The 21,665-nt window shown below is 42.4% G+C and overlaps 1 protein-coding gene across 7 annotated transcripts in view; it reads left to right on the top strand.

The window, feature by feature from the left end:
- Window positions 1–21,665, top strand: part of GSAP (gamma-secretase activating protein) — a 112,245-nt gene that overhangs the window by 61,747 nt on the left and 28,833 nt on the right. For 3 of the 7 annotated variants that reach the window (XM_034964310.3, XM_055114584.3, XM_063605932.1), the window contains 5 exons: window positions 2,277–2,369; window positions 2,500–2,717; window positions 4,230–4,353; window positions 4,894–4,976; window positions 8,516–8,569. In XM_034964310.3, coding sequence (XP_034820201.2) covers window positions 2,277–2,369; window positions 2,500–2,717; window positions 4,230–4,353; window positions 4,894–4,976; window positions 8,516–8,569 — 572 coding nt within the window. The remainder of the gene's footprint in view (window positions 1–2,276; window positions 2,370–2,499; window positions 2,718–4,229; window positions 4,354–4,893; window positions 4,977–8,515; window positions 8,570–21,665) is intronic. The other 4 variants (XM_034964311.3, XM_057302891.2, XM_034964312.3 and 1 more) reach the window with 3 other exon arrangements.

Raw genomic sequence — 21,665 nt, 5'->3', positions numbered from 1 at the left:
AACTTCAAACACCACAAATATTCTCTTAAAGTTCTGTAAAGTTGGAAGTTCGAAATGAGTCTTGAAGGGGCTAAACCAAAGTGTGGGCAGGACTAGTGCCTTCTGGAGGCTCCAGGGAAGAATTTGTTCCTTGCGTCCTCCCTCCAGCCTCTAGAGCAAGCTTGTCCAACCCTTGGCCCATGGGCTGCACACAGCCCAGGATGGCTTGAATGTGGCCCAAGACAAATCTGTAAAACTTCTTAAAACTTTATTTTTTTGAGATTTTAATTTTTTTTAGCTATCAGCTGTTATTAGTGTATTTTATGTGTGGCCCAAGGCAATTCTTCTTCTTCCCAGTGTGGCCCAGGGAACCCAAAAGATTGGACACCCCTGACTAGAGGCTAGTATTTCTTGGCTTGTGGCCACTTCATTCCAACTACTTTCCTCATCGTATGGTCGTCTTCTCTTCTCTAGTCAAATCTCCCTCTCATAAGGACTTTTGTGCCTACCTGTGTCTACCTGGATATTCCAGGATAGTCTCCCCATCTCAAGATCCTAGTCACATCTGCAAGGTCTCTTTTACCCTATTCACAGGCTCTGGGGATTAGCACGTGCATATCTTCAGGAGCCATCATTCAGCCTACCACAGATACTACTGCCCCTTTTGGTGAGACAAAAATTCCCTGTTCATTGAGGGACTGAACATCCATCCCTAGAGCCCACTCACCAAATGCCAAATAGGAATCTCCCTCTCACTACCTCAATGATGTTAACAACCCAAATCACTGTCATATATTTTCAAATGCCACCACCCCACGGACATAGTGCCATCCTAATTAACTAGTTAAGTGGTACAGCTGGGAGGTAACTAGGTCATTTGATGCCGATACCCTTTCCATTATGTCGCACTGTATTGTTGTTTGTCTTTTTCTAGTAAAGTGTTGCTGTAATAAGATGATTGCAACCATTTGTGCTAAGCACTTTAGCATCATTTAATCCACGTTGACTGAAAGGACACTTGTAAGTCGACTGGTTTGAGTTCTATATCCTCTTTCCTTTCCACAGAACGCCTTCTATGCAAATGATTAGCATGTGTTCCTTCACTTCTTAGGAAAAGGAGTCTAGCTGGCTCACTTATAATCTAAATGTTTCATCTATATAAAATTACTACTGTGTGAATTTCTGTTTTCTAAGATCCTAGAAAAAGTATTGGCAAGGGCTACTTCCACCCTTCCATTCTCCAGAAACCTATTTTTTATACCTTGTCTCCATCTGAGTACAAATGTTCTTGATACAAAAATATCTAGTGCAGGGACTGAAGGTGTGAATTCTAGTCAGCTTGATATGCAAGGAAATAAATTAGTACTTCACAAAGTGTCAATGTGTCTGCAGAGATTATTCTGATGAATATCGATTTAAAGGTTCTCTAAACAAAATGCTCCTGCTACTGATGATGATAATGATGATCACTGGACAAACATGGGCAACAAAATTTTAGAGCTTCCCGAAACTGGCAGAAATTATGAAGAAAATTCCCAATATAGGCTATTTCCAGCCTATCAGATTAAGGAATAATTCGTGTTGCTTGATATTTTTATTCTAATTTGCTCTGAGATCATTTAGATTCACATAAAGCCACAAATCACTTAGAAACAAAACTGCAGGTATAAATTAAGATAACCATAGCTAAATATCTGAAGAAAATTAGCCAAAGATGGAAATAAATGAGGTTTACCTAGTAAGAGAAATGTGGCTGGGTGTGGTGGCTCATGCTTGTAATCCCAGCATTTGGGGAGGCTGAGGCAGGAGGATTGCTCAAGCCCAGGAGTTCAAGACCAGCCTGGGCAACATGCCTGTAATCCCAGCACTTTGGGAGGCCGAGGCAGGAGGATTGCTTGAGCCCAGGAGTTCAAGACCAGCCTGGGCAACATGGTGAGACTCCATCTCTATAAAAATAGAAAATATTAGTGGGGTGTTGTGGGCACAGTCCTGTAGTCCCAGCTACTTGGGAGGCTGAGGTGGGGAGGATCACTTGAGCCCAGGAGTTTGAGGCTGCAGTGGGCCGACATCACACCACCGCTACTCCAGCCTGGGTGACAGAGTCAGACCCTGTCTCAAAAAAACAAAAAAAACAAAAAAAAAAACAAACAAAAAAAACGGGCTGTCATTAGATAGCTTATTACATTGGTAAAACTTTTGCCTTTTGAGATATTCAGAGACAAGCAGGGATAATGTGACATTCTGTACCTGTGCAGCTCTTACCACATGTAGATGACGTAAATCTTTCTCTTCTATAGACTATTATGTGGCTGTTTACTTACCTGGTCATTTCTTCCACCTACTTAATGTTCAACATCCAGACCTGATCTGCCACAATCTCTTTCTGACAGGTACGGCTATAGTTTTTCTCTTGTAGAGGTGGCCCATTTGAGTTTGTTTTGACTTTAATATCTATGTTTGGGTGAAAGGAGTTTCTTTTATTTGCTGATCTACTGTTTTTGTTTTTTTTTTTTTTGCCAGGAAATAATGAAATGATTGATATGCTACCTCATTGCCCTTTACAGTCATTGTCAGGGTCCCTGGTATTGGATTGTTGTTCTGGAAAGCTCTATAGAGCACTGCTCAGCCAGTCGTCTTTATTACAGCTTCTGCAGAACACTTGCTTAGACTGTGAGAAGATGGCTGCGTTGCACTGTGCGCTCTACTGCGGTCAAGGTGCGCAGTTCCTGGAAGGCCAGGTGAGAAGATAGCTCATGTTTTAAAATGGGCAGATAGACGACACTGAACATATTTATTTTGTGGTTGAAAATGGTCAGGAGTTATTTTTATTTAGTAACAATTAATTGAGGTGTATGGCCTTGCTGCTGACATCGTCATCTTTTGCGCTGCTTTTTTATGGATCCCTACCAGGTCTCACACTCAGGGTGTTTCTGTTCTTTTGGGTACCCCCTTTTCCATATTGGGAATAAAAGTTTAGCTGTGTCAGTAATATTTCAATGAAGAGCTCGGTAAATAATGCGTTTCTTAAATATCTACTTTTTCTCCTGGTCTGTATTTGATCTATAATTATCAAAAGGACTAAAATCTGGTGGCAGATATTTATTACATTTGTAATAAAAATAGCTTACATTTGTATTTCACATTAGAGTTTATTAAGTACTTCCACATGCATTCTGTGTTATTTTACAGCTATCCTGTGAAGTCAGAAAAATCTCTTTATCAGATGTGGTTAAGATCAAAGAGTGGCTGGTTAACTACAAAAAAAAAAAGACATTAGACGTTTTATTTTAACCTGAAACATAACAATGTACATTATTCACCCATGTTTTGACTCAAGCCTTTCTTTGTGCATCTGCTAATTGAAGTTCAACATCATTTTTCATGCATAAAAGCACTAGTAATGAGTTACCTCTAACTTCCTGTTACTTTTTAAAAATTTTTATTTCTAAGGATATAGTAATTTAAAGACCCTTACAAAGCAAGCTGTGTATACCAGACATTTTTTACCCAGTCTTTTTTAGTTGTTTCCCCTAAACCTAATTTTCTAGTGTTTTAGAGACATGCCTTTGACTCTTTACAAAGCATTCAACTTTTACTGACCCAATGACACTCTCTGCATCCACATTTTACTTGTCGATAGTAATATTGTATTACCTAATTTTGAAAATAAGTACAATAACATAAATCGGTTTTGAATTAAACAGCTTACTGGTAGGAGCAGAAGTACAAGTGTGCACCATGGTTAGGCATGCCTTATAATATCTGTCAGTGCTGAGATGGCAAACATTCCTCTAGCAGGTGAGGATGATTATGGAGATGAGCGAGTTGATGGTATAGCAGGGATTATCCCTCCCTCAGGAGGCAGTACAGTGATGCTCACAAAGGTTAACTGGTGTGTCCGTATTCACACCCAGGACCCAGCTGGAATTCACACCCAGCTCTGCTGCCCCCAAGCCTAGTGGTTTTGTTTTTCTTTTTTTCCTGTATCCCACGGCTCTTTCCACTGGGCTTTGCTATAACATGACCTATTCTTGCACAAACGTTAGGTTGAGGAAAGTTTATTTGGTTTCCAGCCAAGGAGATTTATTAAAAAGATGTATAAAAAGGATCTCACTTATAAAATACTGTTTTACCTACCCAGAATTGCATTATGTATCTTGAAGATAGTATAGAAGTGAGTATATTCTTAGGCAATTCTAAAATAGGTATAGAATGCAAAAGATTCATGTATATTTGTACTTCTTTGGTAGTGGAGGCAGAGAGCAGATTTAAATACCAACAGAGTTCTGTCTGACTTTTTAAAGATTATTCAATGGATTTCTGAGAATGTCTCTGCCTGCCATTCATTTGACCTCATTCAGGAATTTATAATTGGTAAGTGTTGCTGATGTTGCAGCTTCAGTTGAATACTTGACCTTTTTGCTTGAGGGAAAGCAGTAAATTGATAGTGAATGCCTCAACCTGTCCAAATGCTGCTTTGGAGCACATTTAAAAAAAAAAAAACTCTATCGGAGTCAGCAGCTAATTAAATTTCATTCTCTTGTGGTTTTCTAAGAAGCTATGGCTGTACAGAGATTGATGAGATACAAGATAGGATCTTGATTCTATAACCTTATTAGTGATTTTTTTTTCCAGTAAGATGTAACTTTCTTAGCCCAGTTTTGTGTTGGCTGGTTTCGTATGAAATGATATAATGTCATTTGGGTAGATATGGTACTAAGTTATTGTTCTCATTGTAAAAAGCAGAACCTGAACATTTTAGTCAGTAGATAAAATCATAATGGTTACCGTTTTGAGGATGAGGGATAAGACAATGAAAACTTTGTTGGTTTGCTTGTTTTGGTTGAATTACAATGCTGTCATCATCTTATTAAACCACATCTTTTTTCCCCGTTTCAAAAAAAATCTACTCAGCTTCTTCATACTGGAGTGTATATTCAGAGACAAGTAACATGGACAAACTATTGCCACATTCCTCAGTGCTCACTTGGAATACAGTAAGTTAACACTGTGTATGCTGTATGCAAATAAAATCAATTCACAGTTGTGGGTCAGTTGTTGGACACCTCTCTTATAGCCATCAAGGTCGTGATTTCACTACTGTTTTGACTGATAAAGAACTCAGTTGAATTTTTTTTGGCAGAAAAGTAATAGCAAATCCCTGCTATTGGCCAAAAGTATTTGTATAAAAACAGTAAAACCAAAGGAGCAGGTACACAGGGTATTTATTATTCTTCCTATTACCAGGCAGAACTAAACCTCTATCATGGTATTTTTATTTTCTAAGTGACTAGAGTGGATTAAAATATGTACTGAGTTTTTATAAGTGAGGAATGGGTGGATTGCTGCTATCATACTTGGTAGATAAGGACCTTCATGACCCCTTTTTCCAGCCCCATTAAGAAGTCTGTAATAACTCTAGAGCTTCAGGATCAGTAAAAGTCAGCAATCTTAGGTACATTCACCCCAAATGACTTTTTCTCCCTGTTGGTTCTGACTCCCTCCTTTTAAATTAGGATGTGCTGAGCTAAAACACTGCTCATTTTCTCTTGAATATGGTACAGTAGACAGAGCTTTGCTGGCCCAGCAAGTGAAAACCGTACATAGGCTGTGTCTGAAAAAGTTCTGCCTCATGTTTCTTATTTAGATATTAGAACTACATGCTTGCTTTTGAGGCAGAAGTTTATATCAAAAAGGTACTTAGAAAAATAAATTGAATTTAAATAACACAGTCATAGGAAAATATGTACTAGAGTAAATGGTGACACTTTATGTTTAGACCCTGTCTAAATATAGTCCTTAAAAAAGATGTATCAAGTGTGTTTGATTAATTTCTAAATTTTTGGTATGCACAGTGGCAGTGCTTTCCTAAAGGCCTTTTCTTTGTCTTTTACTGTCGTGGTTATTAGATTTTTATGCCCCACCTTAGAATTTAAGGGAAAGAAAGACCTGAACTTGTTCCCTCTCTAGGCGCCCACGTTTTTCTTTTGGAACACATGTGAATAGACATGCAGACCCTGTGGTCATATGGCAGGAAGTCTGCAGGTTACACCACCCCAGAGTCAGGAAATGCACATCTCCGCTCCCTCCCTTACCCTTACCAACCCCCTGCTGTTATGTCCTGTGTTCAAAGTGTCCAGGAGGCAGCTGGGACCACTGGTTCCCAGGGTTGTGTTAAAAGACTGAGCCACATGTTAATTGGATGTGGTGTGAGAATATCACCCTGAGGGTAACGCTTCCCTTTTGCACTTCTCAAGATTGTGCAGGGTGGAGCAGCTATTGTGGACACGCACAGGGTGACATCAGGAAGTCCAAGAAGAGCGATATAAAGAAACCTGTGGTTATAACCTCCCTGTACTGAACTAATCTTGGGGTTTGCCATGTTGCTTTAAACTTCTTGTGGTTGGACTAGGTTACCTTAAAGGTCTCTTCTAATCTTGAAAATCTATCAGTCTATGCTTATCATTAGCTGTGATGCAAATCATTTATTTTTCTCTTATCTGCAAATGTTCTTAATGCTACAACCTTAATAAAAAGTTTCCACAGGCGAAAACATGGATTTCACATTTTTGTAGGAGACAACTCTCTTGGATTTTTTAAGATAATAGAAAATGTGATGCCCTTACACATAGATAATCCTGAATTATGTTTTGCAAACAACTATACCTCTTTTAAAATGCTATTTATAACCAAAACTGTAATGAAATTTTAATTTTTTTTGAGGTATCCTCTGTAGTGATAAATGAAGCACACAATAGATTCTTATCACGGCTTTCAACTGTCACATTGAAGAACTTAGTTGTTTGCATGTTCTGAAAACTTATTTCTCTGTCCCCATGATACCCTTTTTTACAGGAATATTCTATATCAGTAAAATCTCAGTCATTTAAATTATAGACAAATATCAATTTTTATTTCTACATTACATCTCCTAAAATATTTTCTTATACACTTATCTACTTTTTTTTAAGGAAATGAAAGCTGATTTGACCAGATGAGAGGCTAATTACATAATTAACATACAGATACACTTTTCAAAATAATAGTGAATAAAAGGCAATCTTGAAAGTTTATCCTTTTATTAAATTTCTGTTTTAACACTCACTAGTTAGCAGAATGCTATCATTTGCCCTTCTTGAAATGAATTGTTCACCTTTCAGATTTGCCATGATGATAGCACTGCAGAGACTTTTTTTTCTTTGGAGACGGAGTCTTGCTCTGTCGTCCAGTCTGGAGTGCAATGGTGCAGTCTCAGCTCACTGCAACCTCCATCTCCCAGGTTCAAGTGATTCTCCTGCCTCAGCCTCCTGAGTAGCTGGAAATACAGGCGCCCGCCACCATGGCTGGCTAATTTTTTTTTTTTTTTTTTTTAGTAGAGCGGGGTTTCACCATGTTGGCCAGGTCGGTCTCAAACTCTTGATCTAAAGTGATCTGCCAGCCTTGGCCTCCCAAAGTTCTGGGATTACAGGCGCGAGCCACTGCACCTGGCTGCTGCAGAAACTTTTTTTTTTTAAATTATTATACTTTAAGTTTTAGGGTACATGTGCACAATGTGCAGGTTAGTTACATATGTATACATGTGCCATGCTGGTGTGCTGCACCCATTAACTCGTCATTTAGCATTAGGTATATCTCCTAATGCTATCCCTCCCCCCTCCCCCCACCCCACAACAGTCCCCAGAGTGTGATGTTCCCCTTCCTGTGTCCATGTGTTCTCATTGTTCAGTTCCCATCTATGAGTGAGAACATGCAGTGTTTGGTTTTTTGTCCTTGCGATAGTTTACTGAGAATGATGATTTCCAATTTCATCCATGTCCCTACAAAGGACATGAACTCATCATTTTTTATGGCTGCATAGTATTCCATGGTGTTGTATATGTGCCACATTTTCTTAATCCAGTCTATCATTGTTGGACATTTGGGTTGGTTCCAAGTCTTTGCTATTGTGAATAATGCCGCAATAAACATACGTGTGCATGTGTCTTTATAGCAGCATGATTTATAGTCCTTTGGGTATGGGGGGCTCCTACCTCTGAAATTACAGAGGACAATGAGGTACAGAAAAATTACCCAGTCAAGTCATGCAAGAATCCTGTTAGTCTTGATTCCTTCTAGTGAGGTAGGGGCCAACTATAATACATTTAAGTGAAAGAAGAGAGAGGAAGGAGTATTGATAATGAAACATTTCCCCTTTATCGTTACATTTGGTGCAAACATAATTTGCCTCATTTGTTCTTTAATAGAAATGTATAAAAATACCCTATTTGCTCTCTATTTCTTTGTAATAGTCTTTTCCTTTACTTTAGAGACCCTGTCACCTATTATAATTGTGACTTTAAAGAATGTGTCCCTTCCTGAGGCAAGAGATAGGCTATATTCACTGTTATTTATGCCCTCCAAGGTTTATTTAAAGTAGAGGTTAGAAGCTGGAAGCTGCCCTCAGCTTCTGTCTGTGCAGAAAACACTCCCTGAAAGCTTGAGCTAGTGGTAGTTCATACACTGAGCAGCTGTGTGTGTGTGTTTTTCCCCACTATAGGAAATTCCTGGAATAACTCTTGTGACAGAAGACATTGCATTGCCTCTTATGAAGGTAGGTCCCTTACAGCAAGAAACAAAAGTACAGATACATGACTAAAGCTCTGCTGCCTGAGTATTATGGTGGTTCCAAAAGGGATTGCAAATTGGCAGGGGAGGGGAGGGCAAGGCAGTAGGGTGGGTTTTCTGGAGAATCCTTCCTACATGGGTGAGTGATCACTGAGTATGGTATTATGGCAATTCTCAGGAATGCTCTTTGAAGGAAGTTTCCTGAAGATAGGAGAGAATTACAGTGCTCAACTTAAACCTTCCAGAACCAGCACTTGCCACTGTACCTCAGAACAGGCTGTACTGGGGGAGGTCTTGTAGATGATCTTTAGAGAGGCTGGTAGCTGCTTTTACTTTATTTGCACTATTACTCCCTCAAAATGAGCTTGCGCACGTGCACGTGCACACACACACACACACACACACAGAATTTCCAGTCTTAAAACCATTAAGTAATGTGGGCTAGGATTATCTAATTTCCTTCTGGTTGTAAAAACAGCTTTTTTGTTTCTCAGGAGTGATCTGTATTGGCCCACTATGTGGTCTTCATCAACCTCTGAACGTTAAGCTGTAGCTGTTAGTGTCTTTCTGCAACCTGGTGGCTTCACAATAGTTTTGGAGTACCATAGGAGAATGGGGTGGAGTGAATAGAAAAGGATATGTATGTAGTTAAAACTAGGGGGAGTGTTTTAGCACAGTTTCCTTGAAGCTCCTTTGTTGTTTTTGGCATTTAGCATTGCCTCCTGTTAATCATAGCTTGAGGTAGACTGGGAAATCTCAACTTCTGGCAGCAGGGAGCTCAGGGTGCTGATGCCTTTTATTTCCATTTGATTCTTTTGTATCTGTGAAGGGCAGGCTGGGCCTGGACAGCTGGGGGAAGGCTGTGGCATTTTAGGTCACAGTGATTCACTGGGGGCAAGAGAGGGTAGATCGGGGGCCAGGTTAGTGGTTCTAGGTTTTGGTCCTAAGAAGAATCCCTTAAAAATAGACTGATGATCTGTGTTTCCAGGCAAAAGCATGGGACTGCTGTGAAGTCCTACTAACATATGAAGATGAAGAGAAAAGAAAGGTTTTATTAATAGTTTAAAAGGTGTTTTAAAAGATTCCACCCATTCATTTTATTTATTGTTTATTGTTTCTGCCTTTTCTACTAGTCTTACCAAATCCATAATGTGTTTTTATTTATTTATTTTTAGACATGGGGTCTCTCTTTGTTGCCCAGGCTGGAGTGCAGTGGCATGATCATAGCTCACTATAATCTCTAATTCCTGGGCTCAAGCAATCCTCCCGTCTCAGCCTCCTGAGTGGTTGGTACTACAGTCATGAGCCACCACACCCATCCAGTTTCTTATTTTTTCTTCTTCTTCTTATTTTTTTTGTAGAGATGGGGTCTTGCTTTGTTGCCAGGATGATCTCAATCTCCTGGCCTCAAGTCATCCTCCTGCCTTAGCCTCTTAGAGTGCTAGGATTATAGGTGTGAACCACCATGCTGGACCATAATTTTTTAATGGACAACAAACCAGTGAAGAAAAATTTTGAAAGAAATATCATCCATAATTCTACAGTTCCTAATGTACCAACTGTCTCTTCTCCCCCATTTCCTCTTGGCCTTTGTTATAGGTATGCATATTTTACCCAGTAGTAATTGTGATCTACAGATATTAGATAAATTTTAGAAATTATGTTATTGTAAACATTTTTTCATGTTGCTATGTAAACTTATAATTTCTAATGACTCCATAGGATTCCACTGGATGGCAGTGTCTTTTTCTTTTTATTATTTTAAATTAGTAAGTGTGTGAGGAAAAACTCTGTCCAAACTGTGTTTTCCCTCTCTCTCACACTGCAACAATAATCATCAACACAGAAAAACACTTCTGTTACCAAATGTGTGGGAATTCTTCATGTACCAAGCAGCGGACACCAGCTGGGTGTCCTTTAATTCAGTTCTGACACTATCTACCTAGAGACAGTGTCAGATCCCACAGGTTGGGGGACATAGTCCCCAAGACTACCCTCCACACCCCCAGATAACAGGTGCAAGTCCAGACCTCTGGAACTTCTGACCAACTGTCTTCAAGTTGGGGTTCCCACGGTACCTCTTTAGGTTTGATTAATTTGCTGGGGTGGCTCACAGAACTCAGGGAAACATGTTTACTGGCCTATTATAAAGGATATTGCAAAGGAAACAGATGAAGAGACGCATAGAGTGGGGTATGGGGGAAGGGACGTGGAGCTTCCATGCCCTCTTTCGATTCACCACCCTCCAGGAACCTCCACCTGTTCAGCTATGGGGAAACTTCCCCAACCCAGTCTTCTGGGATTTTTATGGAAGCATTCCTTCCCTCCAGGGTATGAGGCGGGACCCTCTTAGGGGAGGGTCTTAAGATCTGCAATCAGAAAGGCAGGGGGGTGGGGCGGGGGGTGGTGGTGGGGAGTGGTGGAGGGGAGAGTCATGCCTTAGGGCAGGTGAAAGGAAGGCAGGAGAGAGAGAGTTTCCTGAGACTAGTCCTGGTCCCGAAGCCTAAAATACCCGATATTATAACATCAGGCTGTAACAAAGGCTATGGGCATTGTGAACCAGGAGTGGGTGGATGAAAATTAATACATACAAAACACCACGATAAGTATGTCATACTTTTTTTTTTCTTTTTTTGAGGTAGGGTCTCACTCTGTTGCCCAGGCTGGAGTGCAATGACATAGTCACAGCTCACTGCAACCTTGAACTCCTGGGCTCAAGCAGTCCTCTTGCTTCAGCCTCCTGAGTAGCTAGGACTACACGTACATGTCATCGTGTCTGGTTAATTAAAACTTTTTTTTTTTTTTTTGGTAGAGACAGGGTCTTACTATGTTGCCCAAGCTAGTTTCAAACTCCTAAGCTAAAGCCATCCTCCTAACTCGGCCTCCCAAAGTGTTGGTATTACAGGTATGAGCCACCATGCCCTGCTGGGTTGCAGTGCCTTAACTCAATTGTTCTTCTGTTTTTTGGACATTTAGTTTGTCCCTAGCCCCCATTAAAAAAATTTCTTTTTGCTGTTAGAAATAATGTTGCAGTGAATTTTTTTTCTTTCTTTCTTTTTTTTTTTTTTTTTTTTGAGATGGAGTCTCATTCTTGTTGCCCAGGCTGAAGTGCTTTGGTGTGATCTCGGCTCACTGCAGCCTCTGCCTCCTGGGTTCAAGCGATTCTCCTGCCTCAGCCTCCTGAGTAGCTGGGATTACAGGTGTGCACCACTATGCCGGGATAATTTTTGTATTTTTAGTAGAGGCGGGGTTTCACCATGTTGGTCAGGCTGGTCTCGAACTCCTGACCTCAGGTGATCTGCCCACCTCGGCCTCCCAAAGTGAACATTTTTATACATACAGTTTTTCTTTTGATCTATTCCCCTAAGGTTAAGAGCCCAGAAGTAACATTGGGTGAAAGGCTATGATGATTTTTATAGCATTTGATTCTTATTTTGTGATAAATTGATATTCAATGAAAGGGATGTCACGTGCGTCCACGTGAAGAGACCACCAAACAGGCTTTGTGTGAGCAATAGAGCTTTTTAATCACCTGGGTGCAGGTGGGCTGAGTCCGAAAAGAGTCAGCGAATGGAGATGGGGTGGGGCCGTTTTATAGGATTTGGGTGGGTAGTCAAAAATTACAGTTAAAGGGGGTTTTCTCTTATGGGCAGGGGCGTGTGTCACAAGTTGCTCAGTGGGGGAGCTTCTGAGCCAGGAGAAGGAATTTCACAAGGTTAATCGCTCAGTTAAGATGGGGCAGAAACAAGTCGCAATGGTGGAATGTCATCAGTTAAGGCAGAAACCGGCCATTTTCACTTCTTTTGTGATTCTTCACTTCCTTCAGGCCATCTGGATGTATACGTGCAGGTCACAGGGGATATGATGGCTTAGCTTGGGCTCAGAGGCCTGATAGTCCTGTCTTCTTATATTAATAAGAAAAATAACATAAAATAGTATTGAAGTGTTGGGGCAGCAAAAATTTTTTGGGGGTGATATGGAGCAATAATGGGCAATGTTTCTCAGGGCTGCTTCGAGCAGGATTAGGGGCAGCATAGGAACCTAGAGTGGTATAGATTAAGCTGAAGGAAGATTTTGTGGTAAGGGGTGATATTGTGGGGTTGTTAGAAGGAGCATTTGTCATATAGAATGATTGGTGATGGCCTGGATGTGGTTTTGGATGAATTGAGAAACTAAATACAAGGTTCGAATAAGAGAATGAGAAAAACAGATATTAAAAGACTAAGAATTGGGAGGACATCCAATTAGAGAGTGCCCAAGGGGGTTCAGCATAATTACTTGCTTGGTTGGCAAGTTTAGGCTCTATCCTTTAGATTTTTATGTTGTCATATACCAGGCCAGATTGATTTAGGTAAAAACAACACTTTTCATTTAAAAATATACAGAGTCCTTTCTTTTTTTGTTGTTGTTGTTGCAGTGAGTAAGTTGAGGCCTCAGCAATTTTGGAGGAAAGAGAAATGCAAAGCCAGCAATTGTTTGTTAAAGAAGGATTAGAAACGGCTAGGTGAGAGTGAGATTGGCATTGTGGTGGAGATAGCTGGGGAGAGGTAGAGGGTGGCATAAGAATGGGAACAAGAATAAGACTGAGTATAAAAGTAAAGAATAGGACTTCGTCAGGGTGAAAGTATTGGAGTGTACCCCATCAGCAAAGATCATCTATCCACTCTAAAAGGAAGTTAAGAGTGGCAGTTGGGGATAGCACCAGGAGATACTAGCTGTGATGGCTTGGAGCAACAGTGTAAACCAGCAGTGTAAACAAGAGCAGGACATTTATGAGTAGTTGAGAACAGTGAATAGGAGTATGACTAGACAGAAGATAGTACGGATGACAAGTTTTTGGGGTGCAGTCCAAGTTGGGCTGGTGTCTGGAATGAGCTTGGAGCCTAATAAAAAGGAGCGTCCATACAGAAGCTCAAATGGGCTGTACCCTGTAGCATCCCGAGGAGAGGCCTGAATTCTGAGAAGGGCAAGTGGTAAAAGTATTGTCCAGTCCTTTTTAAGTTGGAGGCTGAACTTGGCGAGGTGTGTTTTTATAAGACCATTAGTCCATTTTACCTTTCCTGAAGATTGAGGATGGTAAGGGGTCTGAAGGTTCCACTGAATACCAAGAGCCTGAGAAACTGCTTGGGTGATTTGACTAGTAAAGGCCTGTGTGTTATTGGACTGTATAGAGGTGGGAAGGCCAAACCGAGGAATTATATCTGACAGAAGGGAAGAAATGACTACGGTGGCCTTCACAGACCCTGTGGGAAAGTCCTCTACCCATCCAGTGAAAGTGTCTACCCAGACCAAGAAGTGTTTTAGTTTCCTGACTCCGGGCATGTGAGTAAAATTAATTTGCCAGTCCTGGGCAGGGGCAAATCCTCAAGCTTGATGTGTAGGGAAGGGAGGGGGCCTAAACAATCCCTGAAGAGTAGTAGAATAGCAGATGGAACACTGAGAAGTGATTTCCTTGAGGATAGATTTCCACGGTGGAAAGGAAACGAGAGGTTTTAAGAGATGGGCTAGCGGCTTATAACCTATATGGAAGAGGTTATGAAATGACGACAGAATAGAATGGGCCTGTGAGGCTGGAAGGAGATAATTTTCCTTGGCCTAAGAACCATTTGTCTTGTGTGGGAAGAGATTGATAGGTGGAAGTTAGTCAGTGGGGGAGTAGGTGGAAGTGACCGATGAGAAGGAGAAAAACTGGCAGTGAGGGACAGAAATTGGAATGCTAGCTGCTTCTTTAGCTACCTTATCAGCATAAGCGTTGCCTTGAGCGATGGGATCTGACACCTTTTGATGGCCTTTGCAGTGAATGACTCCAGCTTCCTTTGGAAGTAAAGTGGCCTTGAGAAGAGTTTTTATTAAAGAGACATTAATGAAGGAGGACCCTTGCATAGTGAGGAAACCTCTTTTTGCCTATAATATAACAGCATGGAGGTGCAGGATATGGAAGGCATATTTAGAGTCAGTATAAATATTGATGCATAGTCCTTTTGCAAGATTGAGGGCTTGAGTTAAGGCAATGAGTTCGGCTTGCTGAGAAGTAGTGGAGGGGGGCAGAAAGTATATGCGTCAGGTGTGAGGAAGAAAATAGATTTTGGAAGTTATGAGAACTGTAGAGAGTGAGTTGAGCATAGTTTGTGATTTTGAGGGCCTCTAAAAGTATTAAAGCAGCGGCAGCTGCCACACACAGACATGAAGGCTAGGCTAAAACAGTAAGATCAAGTTGTTTGGACAGAAAGGCTGCAGGACACGGTCCCGTCTCTTGTGTGAGAACTCCAACCATACAGCCCTGCACTTCGGCTGTGTGTAATGAAAAGGGAGTGATAAGTTAGGGAGAGCTAGTGTGGGAGCTGTTTTTTAAGGAATGGAAAGGAGAGTGGGGAAAGGATTTAGGATCTATGGGGTCAAGTAGGTTTATCTAGAATAGAATAATGGGTTGTGGAGGGAGGTATTGAGGATAGGAGAGTATATAGGTTTGGCACCGTGGGGTGGATAGGCAAAACAATTTGGTTGATAAGTCGCAGATCCTGAGCTAACCTGTAAGGCTTGTCTGGTTTTTGGACAGGTAAAATGGGGGAATTGTAAGGAGAGTTTACAGGCTTTAAAAGGCCATGCTGTAATAGGCAAGTGATAACAGGCTTTAATCCTTTTAAAGTGTGCTGTGGGATGGAATATTGGCATTGAGCAGTGTAAGGGTGATTAGGTTTTAATGGGATGGTAAGGGGTGCATGATCGGTCGCCAAGGGGGGAGTAGAGATGTCCTATACTTGTGGATTAAGGTGGGGAGATACAGGGGGAGATGCGAAGGAGGCTTTGAACTAGGGAAAAGGGCAGAATGAGAGTGTGGCTGTAACCTAGGAATAGTCAGGCAAGCAGATAATTTAGTTAAAATGTCTTGACCTAATAAGGGAACTGGGCAGGTGGGGATAACTAAAAAGGAGTGCATAAAAGAATGTTGTCCAAGTTGGCACCAGAGTTGGGGGAGTTTTAAGGGGTTTTGAAGCCTGGCCTTCAATACCCACAACAGTTATGGAGGCAAGGGAAACAGGCCCTTGAAAAGAAGGTAATGTGGAGTGGGTATCCTCTGTATTGATTAAGAAGGGGGCGGACTTACCTTCCACTGTGAGAGTTGCCAAAAGCATCTGTGATGGTCCAGGAGGCTTCTGAGGTGATGGTGCAGCGTCAGTCTTCAGCCGCTAAGCCAAGAAGATCTGGGAAGGAGTCAGTCAGAGAGCCTTGGGCCAGAGTTCCAGGGGCTCTGGGAGTGGCTGCTGGGCGAGTTGGACAGTCTGATTTCCAGTGGGGTCCCGCATAGATGGGATGTGGCTTAGGAGGTATCCTGGGCTGTGGGCATTCCTTGGCCCAGTGGCCAGATTTCTGGCACTGAAGTAAGATCCTGGGGGAGGAGGTCCTGAAGGAATGCTTGACCACTGTGGCTTAGGCATTTTGAAGTTCTTGTGTGCTGGAGATGTGGCTGGGGTTTCTCTCACGGTGGAGGCAAGGAATTGCAACTCAGAAATATGTTGCTACTTGGCTGCCTCTACTCTATTATTGTACATCTTGAAGGCGAGGTTAGTTAAGTCCTGTTATGGGGTTTGAGGGCCGGAATCTAATTTTTGGAGCTTTATTTAATGTCGGGAGTGGATTGGGTAAAAAAATGCATACTGAGAATAAGATGGCCTTCTGGCCCTTCTGGGTCTAGGGTGGTAAAGCATCTAAGGGTTGTTGCCAAATGGGCCATGAACTGGGTTGAGTTTTATATTTGATGAAAAAGAGCCTAAACACTAACTGATTTGGGAGAGGTCAGATAAAGAAAAAGGAGCATTAACCTTGACTGTGCCTTTAGCTCCAGCCACCTCTTTAAGAGGAAATTGTTGGGCAGGTAGGGGAGGGCTAGTCGTGGAATGAAACTGTAAGCCAGACCAGGTGTGAGGAGGCGAGGTGATAAAAGGATTATAGGGTGGGATAGTGGAGGCTGAAGAAGAATTGGGACCTGGCTTGGCCTGGTGAGGAGCAGCCTTGGGGAGGAGGGGAGAAGTCTGATGGGTCTGTAGAAAAGGAGGATTCAAAGGACTCAGAGCTTGGGGTGGAGACTGAAGGAACAGACAGGAGAGAAAGAAGACAGATTTGGGATGAGTCACATTGGGAGCAGAGACTAGGGAGGGACCAATGTGTAGAAGAATGCCTGGAAGTCAGGCACCTCAGACCCATTTGCCCATTTTTCAACAAAAATCATCCGGGTCTTGTAAAATGGAGAAATCAAAAGTGCTGTTTTCTGGCTATTTAGAACCATTATCGAGTTTGTATTGGGGCCAAGCGGTGTTACACAAGAAAATAAGACGCTTAGGTTTTAGGTCAGGTGAGAGGTGAAGAGGTTTTAAGTTTTTGAGAAGACAGGCTAAGGGAGCAGAAGGGGGAATGGAGGGTGGAAGGTTGCCCATAGTGAAGGAGGCAAGCCCAGAGAAAAGAGAGGGTAGAGACACGGAGAAGGGGTGGGGGTAGTGAGCAGCCCTGGGCTGCAATGTGGGTGAGCAGCCAAAGCAGGCATCCCCGCAATTGACTTGCCACCAAGGGAATGTGGGTGAATGACCAAGGCAGGCATCCCCACGGTGATCAGACACAATGGAGTGTGGGTGAATAATCAGGCAGGCGTCCCCGCAGTGATTAAACACCAAGGGAAGACTATCTTCCCGAGTCTGTGACTGGCGTCGGAGTTTTGGGTCCACGGATAAAATGTGTCTTCTTTGTCTCTACTAGAGAGGAAAAATAACTGGAATTGGAAGGACAGGGAGATTGAAGGGTAGCAAGAGAGGCTGGAAAAGAGAGTGAAAAGACTGCCTACCCGATTTGAAATTGGTGAGATGTTCCTTGGGCTGGTTGGTCTGAGGACCCAAGGTTGTAGACGGATCTCCTCACGGAAGTGAGGGTGAGCACAGGGGACCGGTCACCTGAAGGAGTCCTCCTGTCCCGGGTCTTCGGCACCAAATGTCACGTGCGTCTGTGTGAAGAGACCACCAAACAGGGTTTGTGTGAGCAATAAAGCTTTTTAATCACCTGGGTGGGCTGAGTCCAAAAAGAGTCAGCGAAAGGAGATAGAGGGGTGGGACTGTTTCATAGGATTTGGGTGGGTAGTGGAAAATTACAGTCAAAAGGGGTTTTGTCTTATGGGCAGGGGCGTGTGTCACAAGGTGCTCAGTCGGGGAGCTTCTGAGCCAGGAGAAAGAATTTCACAAGGTTAATCGCTCAGTTAAGATGGGGCAGAAACAAATCACAATGGTGGAATGTCATCATTTAAGGCAGGAACTGGCCATTTTCACTTCTTTTGTGATTCTTCACTTCCTTCAGGCCAGCTGGATGTATACGTGTAGGTCCCAGGGGATATGATAGCTTAGCTTGGGCTCAGAGGCCTGACAAGGGATAATTTATGTTTACAAGGGATTTATGAGTTTACCAGTTTTACTATACCCTTATCAACATTGTGTATTTTCATTTAAAAAGTTAAGTATAAAAGAGTGATGGAAAGGTCCTATTAACTTTTACCTATTAGGTTTTCTAAGAATATGATTTAGCTTTGCTTAGGAACAAAGTCGCTTCTTTTTTGCACTGGCTTGTTTGTTTTCTGTGTGTGGGTGTGTGTAAAATGGAGTATTTTATGTCCTCCATGTGTTTCTGTCCTCCTTTTACATTCCCTCTTTCTCCTCACGTTTTTCTCCTCTACCCATAGCTTTTGTATTTGGCTCTGCAGACAGTTGTTTCCCATTCACCATTTCCACACATGCTTGGGGGCTCTTTTGGCTCCACATGTATTCATCTGCTAGTAGTTATTAATACTGAGGACAAGTATGAGGCACTGTAGATCTCTCTATGACCCTCTGCACACAGCCATGATCCATCAAGGAAGGCAGAGTTGTATTGCTGGGACTAGCCCTGGACTCAGGAGAAGATAGTACTGGGTTTTGTTTGACCAACTCCACCTACCCCAAATGCTCAGCATGGGAGACTCTAATCAGGAGATTCTCATTCCCAGGCACTTGATCCTGCTATTTCTCATTTGTTTCCTCATCTCTGCTTGCATAATACCACCCATTCACTCCAAGCTGCTACCTTCACCTTTAACCTACTTCTTCAACCCCCAAGTCCCAACTTAATTATAGAGGGATGGAGCTGGTTGCATGAGCATGTCCCACCCTCAGCTCCTCTCTCCCTAGTCTCAGTTATGTGACTGTTCTTGCCATACTTACCCAACAGGAGGTGGCTCTGGACACTCATGACCTCAATCACAAATTACATAAGAGTGTGTGCTTGCTTCCACATTCTTTCTTTGAGGACCAAGGTACCCCTATTTACTCTGACCAAACTTATTTCTTTTCTCCTTAGTAGATAAGTGCCCTGATAAGGAGTTAAGGGAGGAGAGGGGCGGGGGTGTGTGTGTGGGAACTGGATAGGTACCTTCCTCCTGTTCTGTCTGCATTCTGAAGCACTTCCTTTTAGTATAAAGTGGAACACTATACAAATGTTTAATAAATTGCAATATTGCTATGGTCTGAATGTTTACATCCCTTCAGGATTCATATGTTGAAGTCCTGACCCCCAAGGTGATGGTTTTAGGTGGTGGTGCCTTTGGGAGGTGATTATTTCTGAGGGCAGAGCCCTGGTGATTGTAATTAGTGCCCTCATAGAAGAGACCCCACAGAGCCAACTTGCCCTCCCGCCACATGAGGTTACAGCGAACACATGGCAGTCTAGGAAGTGGGCCCTCATCAGACACCATAACTGACCACACCCTGATTTTGGGCACTCCAGTCTGAAGAACTGTGAGAAATAAATTTGTTGATAAGCCATCCAGTTTATGGTATTTTGGTGTACCTGCTGTAACAGACTAAGACCTATATGAACATCTTGGGCAGAATAAACCAGTTAAATCAGAAAATCTTCCTAGAGAGACAAAGGACTTCCTCATCTTATAAATAGTTCTCAAAGTCATTTTAAAAACACTAACAGGAAATATGTTGAAACAAGGTGCTTGCCTTAAAAGGAATGTCATTAAGAGTATCCTTCCTAAGAATGATTTTATCCCTTTGTAAACTGTGGATTGCTCTAGGGAAACGGCAACTTTCATAAAAGGCTAAAAATTGCCCTTGATTTTATGGTTATTTTTAAAAATTTTTGATTGATTGATTGATTGAGATAGGGTCTCCCTCTGTCACCCAGGCTGGAGTGCAGTGGTGCCATAGTGGCTCACTGCAGCCTCGACCTCCTGGGCATAAGCAATCCTCCCACCTTAGACTCCCAAGTAGTTGGGACCACAGGCACATGCCACCATGCCTGACTAATTTTTGTTTGTTTGTTTGTTTGTTTCCTGTAGAGACAGGGTCTTGGTATGTTGCTGGGGCTGATCTCAAACTCCTGGCCTCGAGGGATCATCCCACCTCAGCCTCCCAAAGTGCTGGGATTACACACATGAGCCACCACACCTGGGCTGCCCTTGATTTTTTGAGAAGAAAAACCATTAAAACTATTCAACCACAGGAAGCATGTATGGATTTTTAAAAATGGAAAATAGCTTAAATATAAAGATAAAAGATGAGCATGCTACAAATGGAGAAATGGGATATTTTTACCACAGTCTTTAAGTTGGACATCTGTAGTGTATTTCATCACTTGTTAGAGATTGTTGATTACCTGACTCAGAGACTGGGAAGGACAAAAACTTACTGCTCCCTTCTACTTATGGCCACTCAGATGTGAGGGTGTTACTGCCAATGTCTATCAGTGGTCTGATGCCCCTGAGCAACTGGGAGAAGAGTAGTTTATACCTGGGCTGCTCTCCAGAGACTTGTTTATCTGCTTCTTCACTGGTGTTAAACTGTTGTAGGCTGGGTGCGGTGGCTCACACCTGTAATCCCAGCACTTTGGGAGGCCGAGGCGGGTGGATCACTTGGGGCCAGGAGTTCGAGACCAGCCTGGCCAACATGGTGAAACCTTGTCTCTACAGAAAATACAAAAATTAGCCAGGTGTGGTGGTGCACGCCTGTAACCACCCCCCCACCCCCGCCCCCGTTACTTGGGAGGCTGAGGCAAGAGAATCCCTTGAACCTGGGAGGTGGAGGTTGTAGTGAGCCAAGATAGTGCCACTGCACTCCAGCTTGGGCGACAGAGCAAGACTCCACCTCACAAACGAAACACAAAGTTTTAATTGGGCAGAGCATGAATGTAATTAATTGCTTAGTGAAACACAAAAGACTTGACCCCACAATACAGACAACCATGATCACTTAAATAAAAAGTTTTTTAGTGGTCTGAAGTAATGGTATAATTACAATATAATAGTTTACAATTTTAAAAAATTGTTGCTTTGACAAAGATGTAGCATCAATAGCAGTGTTAGTTGGTTATGTGGGAAATACTGATTTCCCAAAGTTCAGTTTGCACATATTTTCTGGAACAGTTAATTATAGTGAGGCCAGTGGATACCATAAACCTTAATTTTGTGATGCAACAAAGAAATACTCATTAGAGGTAGATTAGCATAGATTAAAAAAAATAAGATGATACTGGCTGGGCACGGTGGCTCATGCCTATAATCCCGTCACTTTGGGAGGCCTAGGCGGGTGGATCACCTGAGGTCAGGAGTTTGAGACTAGCTTGGCCAACATGGTGAAACCCATCTCTACTAAAAATACAAAAATTAGCTGGGCATGGTGGCAGGCACCTGTAGTCCCAGCTACTCGGGAGGCTGAGGCAGGAGAATTGCTTGAACCTGGGAGGTGGTGGAGGTTGCAGTGAGCCAAGATTGCGCCATTGCACTCCAGCCTGGGCGACAGAGGGAGACTCTGTCTCAAAAAACAAAAACAAAAAAAAGAGCTTGAGGCTAGTGATATCATTCCTGTTGTTTCTGTAGCAATGGAGGTGTCTTCAGCCTACTTCCTAGATGATGAAATTGAGGAACAGACCCAGGATGGAGGATTCTTGTTTCTGTTCCTCTTCTACCACCTACTACACTGTGCTGGTCTTATTCATAGTTTTGGTTGGGGACAGGTGTTTTTCATTCTCAAGACTGAGAGGAGGGAAAGAGCTTAGCATTGACTTTC

The sequence above is a fragment of the Pan paniscus genome, chromosome 6, assembly GCF_029289425.2.
Source record: "Pan paniscus chromosome 6, NHGRI_mPanPan1-v2.0_pri, whole genome shotgun sequence".
Taxonomy (NCBI): Eukaryota; Metazoa; Chordata; class Mammalia; order Primates; family Hominidae; genus Pan; species Pan paniscus.
Note: the sequence above shows the minus strand (reverse complement) of the source record. Positions and strands in the feature narration are given on the sequence as shown.